The 13,230-nt window shown below is 42.2% G+C and overlaps 1 protein-coding gene across 2 annotated transcripts in view; it reads right to left on the bottom strand.

The window, feature by feature from the left end:
- Positions 1 to 7,715: 7,715 nt before the first annotated feature.
- PECR (peroxisomal trans-2-enoyl-CoA reductase) overlaps positions 7,716 to 13,230 on the bottom strand; it is a 28,670-nt gene continuing 23,155 nt past the window's right edge. The window contains exons 7-8 of one of the 2 annotated variants that reach the window (XM_019446062.2): positions 11,497 to 11,608; positions 7,716 to 8,352 (exon numbers count right to left, since the gene is read on the bottom strand). In XM_019446062.2, the coding sequence (XP_019301607.2) occupies positions 8,267 to 8,352; positions 11,497 to 11,608 (198 nt within the window). In that variant the 3' untranslated portion in view covers positions 7,716 to 8,266. The remainder of the gene's footprint in view (positions 8,353 to 11,496; positions 11,609 to 13,230) is intronic. The other variant, XM_053905092.1, reaches the window with a different exon arrangement.

Raw genomic sequence — 13,230 nt, 5'->3', positions numbered from 1 at the left:
TCCTGAGAAACATAACAGAAACCCATGGGGGAGGGGAAGGAAAAAAAAAAAAAAAAAGAGGTTAGAGTGGGAGAGAGCCAAAGCATAAGAGACTGTTAAAAACTGAGAACAAACTGAGGGTTGATGGGGGGTGGGAGGGAGGGCAGGGTGGGTGATGGGTATTGAGGGCACCTTTTGGGATGAGCACTGGGTGTTGTATGGAAACCAATTTGACAGTAAATTTCATATATTAAAAAATAAAAAAAAAATATGATTGTAAAGATGACTAAAATATCTAGCTGAAATAAAAAAAAACAAGGAGAAAAGGTATTCATTATAGATGTATGTTACTGAGTTAATTAGTGAAAACATTGTGTTAGTTTTCAAGTTCATTGATGTTTTAACATATATAAATTTTTTTAATTTGTAACATATTATAATTTCTTTCACATTTTAAATATATATTTTTATACCTAAAAAATAAATAAATAAATAAATAAATAAAATAAAATAAAAGGATGAAGGTAGCTTCATGGGGATTTGAGGATTGAGCTGCTGAGTTAGGGCAGCAAAGGCAAACGGGGAAGACCACGCAGGAAGTAGAATCAGCACTTCCCACGGCCTGGAGGCTGGCATTCGGGCTGGCATGTCTAAAATCTCAAACTTACTATTCCTCTCTTGAGAGTCCTTGAATTCAAGGATGCTGAGTCACGCTCATAAACTCACTAGGAATTGAAGTACGTGGTGTAGACTTACATAAAACTCTCGCAGTGGCCAAACATCTCAATGGACCAGAGCAGCCCATTAACTCCCCTCAGGCAAAGCTGCACAGAAAAATCCAATTTTTAGACTTCTTTTTGGACGTGGATTCAGAGGGAAAGGAGTTGGTTTCATGAATTCGGTTCTGAGAGTCTGATGCATCTTTCTCCAAAACAGGTACCCTACATGCCAAGCAAAGCACACGTTTGTAGCCCGTGGGTGGGGCTTGTGTGTCTTATGACCAATGATAGGTGGGAGCTGTTGGTGGTGGCCACATGGGCTTTTCTTACATTGCCGTGGTGATCACTCTCCCACTTTGGAGAGTTGCATGTTTTTCTGCTCACATTAATATTTCAAATCAAAATTAATTCTTGATGTGAAATGACAGGAAATTTGGAATTTACTCTAAGGTACTTAGAAATCAAGTAGGAGAGAGAGATAAATAAATTTGAGAAAATACAGATCATTATTAAAGCTGGGTATTGGGTTTTATTATACTCTTTAGCATGTGTTTAAATAGTTCCATTAAAAAAATTTTTTTTAACGTTTATTTATTATTGAGAGACAGAGAGAGACAGAGCATGAGCATGGGAGGGGCAGAGACAGGGGGAGACACAGAATCTGAAGCAGGCTCCAGGCTCTGAGCTGTCAGCTCAAACTCACAAACCTCGAGATCATGACCTGAGCCGAAGTCGGACACTCAACCGATTGAGCTACCCAGGCGCCCCTAAATGTTTTTTTTTTTAATCTCTTGATGTCTTGGTGCTAGTCTGTCTCTCTCAGTATGTCGTGCTAGTCACCAGCTCTACAGGTAGACCGCTTGCATTCAAATCCCACTTCTGCCATTTGCTAAGTGAGATCTTGGCCTGTTTGTGCCAATTTTCCCCGCTATAAAAATACTGGTAGTGGAGAAATCTACCCCACGTGGTTTTTGTAAGGTTAGGATGGCATCATTCATGGAAGGCGTTTGGCAGAATGTGGCATATAGTAATCACTCAATAAATGATAACTATTGTTCTCTACCATATAGTGATTCTACAGCCCTGTGGGCAATATGTTTCTACTCTCCAGTTTGAACTCTCAAGACAACCACAAGGACCATTTCTACAAACACACACACACACGCATACACACTTTGCTTGCTCATCAAAATGTTTTCTTCTGTATCTCCCTGAACGCTCCTCAGGTTCATTCCTCTAGGTAAAATGTAAGAATGAATTAGAATCCAATAAAGTTACCCATCCTCCCCAATTCCCCTACTCTCCACCCCAACAATATAGAAGAGAAGGGTTGCTTAGTCCCCTGTCCCTCCCTGCCACAGTCAATCTCACCAACCCCCAGTCCAGACTCAATGCCTCACATGTGAATCTTTCCCCAGGAAGAAATAGACTTGTCCTCTCTTTTTGGTTCATCTGAAAACAAGAAGCCAAAGAAACCTAACAAAATAAGCTTTGGTACCCACAGCCTTGACTTCAGAAGATTAAAATTACAAGGTAAGAAATTCTGATTGGCAATTACTGTGAATCACCCATAGCAATGACTCCTTTTTTGAAAAGGAGTTTGTGATAACTATTTAAGTTTAAACTATTTAAGTTTGTGATAAGTATTACATTTGAAATAAAAGGTAATTCTGTGGAGTCATACTTAAAACTACAAACTCTAACTGAATTTGTGACTCAGTCTATACATATGAAAACAGAAGCTTAATGGTCCAAATAGTCAAGAGAATCAAGGAATATTGTTTTTACTTTGCTTATTTGTTTGAGTTCTTCCAAATTTACCAACTGGATACCATTTCCCTATTCGAGCATATGAACTCAGGAATATCAATGTCACTGAAATAAATGGACTATTGTCCATATCTTTCAAACCTACATGTTTACTCAATCAGCTTGTGCTGGAGCTGACTAACTGATAATGTTAACTAACCAGTGTGGGAGGCTGGCCAGGAGCACATAGGTTATGCCTACTGCCCACAGGGCAGAAATCAGGTTAAGAGGCAATAGCTTTGTACCACCAAAACATATTCTGTTTGGAACCTGGTCTTTCACTACCTTTGCCACATCCATGTATCCCCATGAACCACTGTATGTCAAGTGCAAACTCTCTCCTGTTTCTCCCAAATAACCTTCATTTACAGCCAACTAATTCTTCCCCATGTTACCCTATATCCAAGTTATGAATGAGACCATTTTCATTTTGCAATTTTTTTTTTTTATTTTAGGAAGTTCCAAACTTACCCAAAGGTAGAGAGAAGAGTAGAATTAACCATCTAATGTATAATGTATCTATCGCTGGCCTAAATAATTATTACCATGCTTCCAATCTCGTTTCACCAGCTCCCCTCCCTTCCCCAATTCGTCTTTAAACTGGAGTATTTAAAAGCAAATGCCAAATATAATTTCCTCCCCGTTTTAGGTAAGGACGTCTTTTAAAAAAGTAACTGCCCTGCTATTATCACATTGAATGACCAGTAATTCTTTAATAGTATCTGCTCATCCCCAATCCATATTCAAATCTCTCCATTGTCTCAGAGCTGTGACAGGAATGAGTAAGCGGTGGAAGCTGGGAATCGAACCTAGGCCGTTGGACTCCAGTGGACTCTAACAGCATAACTCATGGAAGGCGAGAGTCCAGCAAGAGCTCTGCAGGGACAGACAGAAAAGGGCAAAATAAGCAGGGGGATAGGATGCACGAGTGTAGTAAGCAGAAAGGTTGTTAGTAACCTCAGCGAAGTGGTCTCAGTCAGAAGGGGTTTTCAAGGTTTCCTTTCAGGGAACTGACAAGCCCTAGGACAGCAGGTTTGGAGGCTACAGATGGAAACAAGTGAGAGAACCTCGCTAGATAGGAAGAGCAAGGAAACCCTGGGGGCGCAGCACTGAAACTGACTAACAGCTTTAGGACTTGCAGGTCCCCAGCATCTGACTCCCACTGGGACGTAGTGTAGATTTGCCACTGGCTCCATGGGAGAGCAGAAAAGGAAAGGGTGGTACGGCTGGGTGAAAGTAGACACTGGCCAACAGAGGGCTCTGCTTACCACGCAAATCATAAATAGCATTGTCTGCAAGATTCAAAATATCCCTTTGGATAACTGGAGATTTAACTATCCTTTTGGATAACTGTCATAAAACAAGGGCTAGATAATGCCTAGCTTTTAATCTAACACCTTTGTGGGATGCAGTTTCAACCCTTCCTGCCGGTTGATCAAATTTCAACAGGCAGCTGCTTCCGTGAAGTGAACCCCTTGTAAACGAGGAGTGCGGAAGGCTTATGAAGAAAGAAACTAAAGTGCAAGCGGAAGCTTTGCAGCCAGGTCTTGGCTTCCTCAGAAGGGAAGGCACTGTCCGTCCAGACAGGCTGGTGTTCCACAATTAACCACAAGGGGACACTTTTTTGAGCCAAGCCCTGGAATAGTGTTGAAAATTAAAGGGGCAAATGGTAACTAACTGTTTTACAGCCCCCCGATATAGGCATGTGGCAGCTATGAAATACACCATTAGGCCTTGGGGAAAATAGTTAATTGCCATCGCAGCCCTAGTAGGAGATTATTAGCTACTCATTGTATCTGCTATTGCCGTATTCTTTTTTTTTTTTTTTTTTTTTTAAGTAATCTCTACGCCCAATGTGGGGCTCCAACTCACAACCCTGAGATTGAGAGTTGCACACTCTACCAACTGATCCAGCCAGATGCCCCATTCCCATGTTCTTTACAGTTCTCCTTACTTCCTACTAGCCAATCTCTCACTACCCCCCTTCCCTGTGATAGCTAATAATGTTTTATATTAAATTTTCCATGCTCAAGTGACCATATGGTCCTCATAGTGACAAATGCCTACTCCCAAGTTAAGAGTTTGCCTTTTCTGTGAGTGAGCAGGGACTGAGATACCACCACTCTAGACGCTTATACAAATCCTGATCCATAACCATCGAATCCCACACAACAGCATCCAACCAGGTGACCCACATCCCAGTAAAATGTACGAGAGTGGGTCCCTGATCATGCAACCATTGATTGTATCACACACCATGCTTCCAGAAGCAACCAGCCTCACAGAGGGCTAGAACAACCAATGCACGGCTGAAGTGCCAGCAACCTTCTGAAAGGAGGGAGAACCATCTTTCAGGACGCATGCCCCCAAAGGCGTTGGGAACGTTTCTGGGGACCAATGAGTGGAAGAGGGAGTGGGCCTACTTACTATCACTTCCAAAGATCCACTGTGGGACTTTGTGCTTCCCATCCATTTCTGGGCTCTGCAGCACTGGAAGTCATGGTCCCAAAGGAGGCGACTCTTGCCAGGGGACACAGTAAGGTCCCCCCGAACTACAAACTCAGGCTGATTCCAGGGCACATTAGCGTGCCTGTGCTCAGGCACTAGCTGGTGAAAAAGAAGCCACCCTCACCAGCAGGAGGAGCAGAGCTACTGATATATAGTAAGGACAGGGTGTTCACATGTGGAACCCAGGTAATTCTCCTGGAACCCCCTTGCTCATCAGTGTCTCCTGGAACCTCCTGGCTCACATGCAGCAAGCCTGGCCTAAAAAAGTTTCTTTGATGCAAGCTGAGATGCTTCCTGCCCACTGTCTTTGTCCCCTCCTTACAAGGTGGGGAAGCAAGGTGTCAGACTTGCTCTACAGCCTGAAGGCTGTTGCTGTCTTCCTGCTCTTTATCCTCCCTGGGCATGTTCCCCAAGTCTCATGCACATCTCATTCTGTGTTGGCATCTGCTTCCCAGGAGACCCGAACTAACACAAGCCATGAAACAAAAGAGCGGGGGGGGGGGGGGGGGGCGCGGGGGTGGAAGAGATAATGTCAACAAGGGTCATCTTAATCAACAAAGTCTTTTAACATGATTAATAATTTGAGTTGCTTTTTTCCCCACTAGGTGTCTTTTTCTTCCCGTTACATGCCTTTAGCACCATGACCTGACCCTTTATGGCACTTAGAACACTTGGCGGGGGCGGGGGGGAGGAGGGGTTAAATTTGTATGTGGCTTGATTAATGTTTCTCTCTTTCTCTCTCTTGCCCTTGTAAGCTCCCTTGAGACAAAGTCCATGTGTTTTTTTTTTTTTTTCCAGTACTGCACACCCAATTCCTACTGTAATGCTTAGCACATAGTAGGGGCTCGAAATTATTGAGCAAATTATTACTGAGTGATGAAACTTACTAAGGAATATTTAGTCTACAGCAAAATTTACTAAGTGTAGTAGCAAAAGAGCATTATTGACAGGACACTATCACAAAGTGTACAAAGTCCTGGGGAATAGACTTATGATTCTAGAATACTGATAATGGTCAGCTGCCCAATAATAGGCCTAACAAGAAGATCTAATAAGGAGTTGTAGCTAAGTCTCATGCTATGCGGGGTGACCTCCGTTCCTTAAGCAGAAATAAACAAGTGTCAATACTGTGGGGCTTTATGGGATTGTTTGCAGGCATCAGCATGAGGTAATTTGAAAAGCAAGCCCTGCCTCTTCCATCTTCCACACCAACCTGTGTTAGGGCTAGCCTGCCCTCTAGCCTGGCTTGTAATTCTTAGCAACTATGATATTATCATGTCCAGAAGGCCATTTTAAAGTATTATCTAGCAGGAAAAGATTTCTGATCTTTCCACATTAATAACATGGACACAAAATGTATGGCTGTGCTCGCACTCAGTGGCGGCTCTGCACTCGAGCAAATGCAAGAGTGAGCACCTCCTTAAATGCTGCACTCTAGGCATCTCATTGGTCTCCCCCTGGTCCTGACCCTGCATGGGAGCCTAAGAAAATGGCAGATTCAGGGGCCCCTTCCCAGAGCTTGGTAAATTACATACAACTGTCGCCAACTTAACGATGGTTTGCCTTACGATTTTTCAACTTTATGACAGTGTGAAAGTGATATGCTTTCAGCAGAATCTGTACTTCGAACTTTGAATTTATCCCGGGCTGGTGATATGCAATACCTATTCTCTTCTGATGTTAGGCAGTGGCAGACAGCCATAGCTCCCAGTCAGCCAATTGAGAGGGAAACCAACCAATACAACCGTTCTGTACCCACACACCCTTTCTGGTTTTCACTTTCAGCACAGTACTCAATAAACTGCATAAGATAGTCAACACTTTAAGACAGGCCTCGTGTTAGATGATTTTGCCAAATGTTGGCTAATGTAAGTGCTCTGGGCATGTTTAAAGGAGACTAGCCTAAGCTATGATGTTCAGTTAAGCTAGGTGTATTAAATGCATTTGTGACTTAATGATATTATCAACTAACAGTGGGTTTATCAGGATGTAACCCCTTTGTAAGTCAAGGAGGATCTGTACTTTGAACTGAGAATTACTGATAGAGGGAAATATCTACTTGACTTCAAGAGGGAATAAGTCAATTGGAAGAGGTTTAATTAAGACAAAAAATGAATGTGCATAATTTATAAGTGGCATTTCCGAAATCAGTTTGCCAGAAAAAATCAAGTGAAGGCAAAATGCTGAACCCTAACACATTTGTATCACATTTAATTAAAATGTTTGTGTTGTCAATGGAGCACTACGTGGCAATGAGAAAGAATGAATATGGCCCTTTGTAGCAACGTGGATGGAACTGGAGAGTGTTATGCTAAGTGAAATAAGCCATACTGAGAAAGACAGATACCATATGTTTTCACTCTTATGTGGATCCTGAGAAACTTAATAGAAACCCATGGGGGAGGGGAAGGAAAAAAAAAAAGAGGTTAGAGTGGGAGAGAGCCAAAGCATAAGAGACTCGTAAAAACTGAGAACAAACTGAGGGTTGATGGGGGGTGGGAGGGAGCGGAGGGTGGGTGATGGGTATTGAGGAGGGCACCTTTTGGGATGAGCACTGGGTGTTGTATGGAAACCAATTTGACAATAAATTTCATATATTGGAAAAAAATAAAAATAAAATAAAATGTTTGTGTTGTATACAAAAGGAGAAACATGAAGAAAAGGGAATACTTTGGATAGGAAATCAAGACACAAATCAAGTACTGCAAAGAAATACTACGTATAACTTTATTTTTCTTTTGAATTAAGAAGGCTTATACAAATTTGACTTCATGAACAAAACAAATCACATGTTCATAATCACCAATAAGTCTTTACTGATCTAAAAATATTTGCTATAAGAAATGAGTCACTGTGTATCTCTCGTTTTAAGAATCACAACACTGTCACAATTTAAATTTATTGCCCACCTTTCCAATTAAATAGCAAAATCTTTTGGGAGATGATGATACCTCCATTTTTAATTTGAAATTATTGCATTTTTCAAATATTTTTTCTTAGAAATAAAAAGTAAATCATAAAGTGTGTTAAGTCCATTCCTCAAAAAATCTTTAATCACAGGCTCAACCGTATTGGTTGGGACTTAAAAATGCTTTAATTTCAGGAATAGTTTTTGTACAGGCATGATTGATAACATTAAAAAGGCAGAAAGCAATTGTTCCATGCAAATTATTAGCTCTTAAAAAGTACCAAAGTGTATTCTTGAGATGTTAAGGCATCTGGGGACAAAAGACACCTCTAGTTTCCTTGGCTTAGAGCTTGGATTTATTCTTGAAAGATTCCTTCATCCTTTTGACAACAGAAATGTCCCCTGCTCCCTCAGGCCAGTTGTCATGATCTGTTAAGTAAGTAGAAAACCTCACGTCCAGCACAAATCTATGAACCTCATTAATCCTCTTGGTTTCCAATAAACCCTCCTATTTTCCCTGGTTCACCCCTCTTCTCAGCGGGAAAAAGAAATCATTAGGACAAATGGCAAAAGTCCTGAGAAAAACCTGCTTTGGAATCCCAGGTCTTCCCTGGACTAGCTCTCTAGCTCTTCCAAATGTGGAGAAGTTACTCTTCCTGAACCTATTTCCTCATCAATTATCGGAGGGTGTAACAACATCTGTTTTTTAAAGTCATGAAAATTAGGGGCGCCTAGGTGGCTCAGTCAGTGGAGCATCCAACTCTTGATCTTGGCTCAGGTCATGATCTCACAGTTCGTGGGATAGAGCCCCACGTCGGGCTCCGGCTGACAGCATGGAACTTGTTTGGGATTCATTTTCTCTCTCTCTCTCTCTCTCTCTCTCTCTCTCTCTCTCTCTCTCCTCTCTCTCTCTCCACCCCTCCCCTCCCAAAATAAACAAATAAACTTAAAAACAAATAAATAAAGTGAAAATTAAATGTGACAGCCTGTGTACAACACTTGGCATACTGCAGACATTCAAAAAATCCTACTTCCTTAATAACCAGGATGACTTTAAAACCATGTCCTTACTTTGCACTGGGCACATATAGCTGCCTTTCCAGCATCCAGTCCTTCACCCTGTTTCCAGTAACCTCCACTTCCACTTGGGAATCCATGAGGTTCTGGGGAAGTGACCCCACTTAGGTTACTGACTGAGCTAAGTCAAACAGTGCACTCCATTCCCCTGGCTGTGGTTATTGGTTGAGGACGGCCATTCCCATAAGCTGGTCCAAAACAGAGGGGGTCTCAGAACTCTGCTAGAAATGCTGTAACCAAGTCATTCCCCTCCTCTCTCTCTCTCTGTCCAGATGGCTGTGAACAAAGAATCATGGCCTGTTAGGGGTCACAGGCAGCCTTCCTGTAACCAGGAGAGTCAATCTTAATATAAAGCCAATACTGCATTAGCAAAAACAAAGGGAAAAGAAGAAATTTATTGTCCTTGATGAGATCTATGAGCATATGATTCAAGTCCGGCTTGCTTTTCAGTTATTCAGGCCAATAAATTCCTCTACTAGTTAGGTTTGAGCTGCAGCTAAAAGCATCCTGAACCAGGGCTTTCAATGTGCATTATCTAATATAATGCTCCCAATCGTTTATTCAATAAATGCTATAAGTGACTCCACTTTACAGGAAAGAAAGTGGAGGCCTACAGAAATTAATTTTCCCCAAGGTCACACAGCTAATAAGGGCCTAGCCAAGTCTCCATCCCAGCCCTTGTCACTCCAGGGCTGGCAATCTTGGTAGGTTTTTTGTTTTTCTGTTTTTTTAATTTTTATTTATTTTTGAAAGAGAGAAAGCACACAAGCTGGGGAGGGGCAGAGAGAGTGAGAGGAGAACACAGGATCTGAAGCAGGTTCTACACTGTCACTATAGATCCTGATGCAGGGCTCAAACTCATGAACCATGAGATCATGACCTGACCGATGTCTGACACTTAACCGACTAAGCCACCCGGATGCGCCTAGGCTGACAATCTTAAAGAAAAGACTGGACACAAATGCTCAACATTCCCATTCATTATTTGGGGCAAGTATATTCTCGAAAAATAGATGTGGCTGATTTCTCCCAAAATTTCTTTCCCTTTATGAAGGAAAAATGAAAAATACCCTCAACTCCACTGGTGAGGAAAGTGGAGAGCTTCCCTCCCACCCTGGCCACTTTAAATATTTTCAGAACACAGAACAGCAAAATGTAGGCATTTCTGTCTTTCCAACCAAGATCCATCCTTAAAACCGTGGTATCTTATGCACATCACCACATTGATGTTATTAGTAAGGAAATGCAGATAGGGGAGGGGAAAATAATAAGTAAGACTGAAGTCCCATATTAATCATTTATTAATGCAAAGAAGGTCTTATGTCTTGATTAGACTGTCAGTATACAGAAGAGTAGGGTGAATGAACCCAGGTCCCAGATATGAAATTGAAATACACATGCATTACATCGATCACGTTTTTTTAAGTTTATTTATTTTGAGAGAGAGAGAGAGAGAGGGAGAGAGAGAGAACCAGTGGGGGAGGGGCAGAGAGAGAAGGAGAGAAAGAGAGAATCCCAAGCAGGCTCCACACTGTCAGCATGAAGCCCAATGTGGGACTGGAACCCATGAACCGTGAGATCACGACCTAAGCCGAAGTCGGACACTTAACCGACTGAGCCACTCAGGTGTCCTTACATTGATCACATTGTAGTTGCTCGTAGCCACTTCCTCAACACTCTTCAGCAACAGTGCAAATATGTCTGCATTTTATATTTGTGTGCAACATCTATATTTGGTTGAGCCGTATAAAACTACTGCTTTTGTATATTAAGAATGGTTGAATACAGCAAATTCATATGGTTTTGCTCAGTCTATATCCCAAAGATAATGTAAAATAATACCATACCACCACCCCCCCCCCCCCCAACCCCAGCCTACCAGGTCTGATTCTTCTGTTCAGGTACACAAGCCGCTTATTAGAGGAACAGAGAAATTAAATCTTAAAAATATGGCAACCTCTTGCCCCTTTTCCCTCTCCTCCTTATAAATGTATACTCGTATAGAGAATAGTTTTCATGACTAAAATTCCACCAACCTATGCACACACAGGCAACTTTTTAAATAGATAAAGTTGTGTGCTATAATAAAAATATTTAGATATTTTCTTCGACTGGGATCATTTCCTTTAAAGATCACATCAGGAATATAAATATTTTGTACATTTTTGATGTTCCATAAGAGAAAACCCTAATCCCTTTTGTTTTTTTTTTAATTTTTTTTAATGTTTACTTATTTTTGAGAGAGAGAGAGAGAGAGAGACAGAGCATGAGCAGGGGAGGAGCAGACAGAGGGAGACACAGAATCCAAGGCAAGCTCCAGGCTCTGAGCTGTCAGCACAGAGCCCAGTGCGGGGCTCGAACACACAAACTGTGAGATCGTGACCTGAGCCACCCAGGCGCCCCTCCCTAATCCCTTTTGTAAGTGCTTAAGAAATTTTGAAAACTTGAACATGAAAAGGCATAAAGTCAGTGACTGCTCATTTCTTGAGTGCTCACCTGGTACATCAAATACTTGCGTATATAGAGACTGGCCCCCGTCCACCTCCACCAACTGTCCAGTGATAAAGGAAGCTGCTGGAGACAGCAGGAAGCAGACTATCGGGGAGACCTGGAAACAGAAGTACACACATACAGAAAAGTGGATACAACCCATCTGGGGCTGTTTCCATACCCAAGGAAACATATCTCAAAACCCATGACTGTAACATGAATTCTACAGTCCGTGTGCACCATACTCTGACAGAACAGACAACCACCTTTTTCTATTTGAGCACCATTGAAAACAAAGTGACTAGTGCAGCAAGATAGGAAAGAATCTAGACAGTGTCAAACAAGCTACACGATGTGAATAAGCTGAAAGTGATCACTGTGCTTAATCTTTCCCAAACAACTCAGTTTCTTCCACACCTTTCATTGCCCGCCATAACCCCACTTTTCTTCCTCTTCTTCTTTTCTTTTAATGTTTATTTATTTTTAGGAGAGAGAGAGAGAGAGACAGAGCATGAGCTGGGGAGGGGCAGAGACAGACAGGGAGACACAGAATCCGAAGCAGGCTCCAGGCTCCGAGCTGTCAGCGCTGAGCCTGACGCGGGGCTCGAACTCACGGAGCGCGAGATCATGACCTGAGCCGAAGTCGGATGCGCAACCGACTGAGCCACCCAGATGCCCCATAACTCCACTTTTCAATGCCATCATATGCCTTTTATATTTTTGTCCCTGAAATAGCCAATGCGTCTATATAACAATAAATTGGCATTGTAGCTTGCTCAGTCAATGGTCTTGCAGGCTGCAAGGCCAGGAACTCAGACTACAGGAGCTTCCTACAAGGGGGACTTCAAGACCCCACTGCATCAGAGGTAGATTCAGAGGTAGATGATTGAGTACAGAATTCAGAGGTAGATGATGAATACAGAAACATCTACTCCCAAAACCAAAAAGAAAGAGGACTTATTTCACTGGACATAAAGGAACTCTCTATGAGGCTATTGGTGCAGGAGGAGTTTCTCAAAGGGAGATCCCAAACACCTGCATTAGAATCCTTGGGTCCCTACCTGAGACCTTCTAAATTGTAAGCTCTGGGGTTGGAGACTCAGAATCTGCTACTTTATGAAGCTCCCTAGCAGAAGTGAGACAAGGGGGAGGCTAATGGTGCTTAGGGTGCAGTATTTAAGGAGGCACTCACTCTCAGGGCAGACCCTGCCCTTGTGTGACCCTGAGAGTGAGGCACATCCCTAAGTTTTATGTCCATGCCTTGCTTGCCTCACCCCAGTCAGGGCTGTGTACCTAGAGTGTTCTCTTACATAGCTATGCCTCTTTGAGACTGTGAGACCCTGGAAGTCAGGCATAGCCTTCTCTCCATCCTTGTGTCCCCAGAAGCACTGGCCACATGACACAGCCCACTTTCCATATGGCTAGTCTGAACTGAGATGTGCTCTACATGTAAAATACACTCTAGATTTTGAAGACTTGGTCTGGAGAGAAGAGGCAAAATCTATAGAAGAATGTAAAACGATGTTTTAGATACATTGGGTTGAATGAAATTTTATTAATAATATTTAATTAAATTCTTATCTATTATATATTGGTTATAACAATATTCATTTTATATTTTTTTACTCTTTTTTTTTAAGTTTATTTGTTTTGAGAGAGAGAGCATGCATGCATGAGAGTGGCAGAGGGGCAGAGAGGCAGAGGGAGAGAATCCTAAGCAGGCTCCACACTTAGCGAGGA

This window comes from Panthera pardus, unplaced genomic scaffold, assembly GCF_024362965.1.
Source record: "Panthera pardus isolate Hobbes unplaced genomic scaffold, ASM2436296v1 HiC_scaffold_10, whole genome shotgun sequence".
NCBI classification, from domain to species: domain Eukaryota; kingdom Metazoa; phylum Chordata; class Mammalia; order Carnivora; family Felidae; genus Panthera; species Panthera pardus.
Note: the sequence above shows the minus strand (reverse complement) of the source record. Positions and strands in the feature narration are given on the sequence as shown.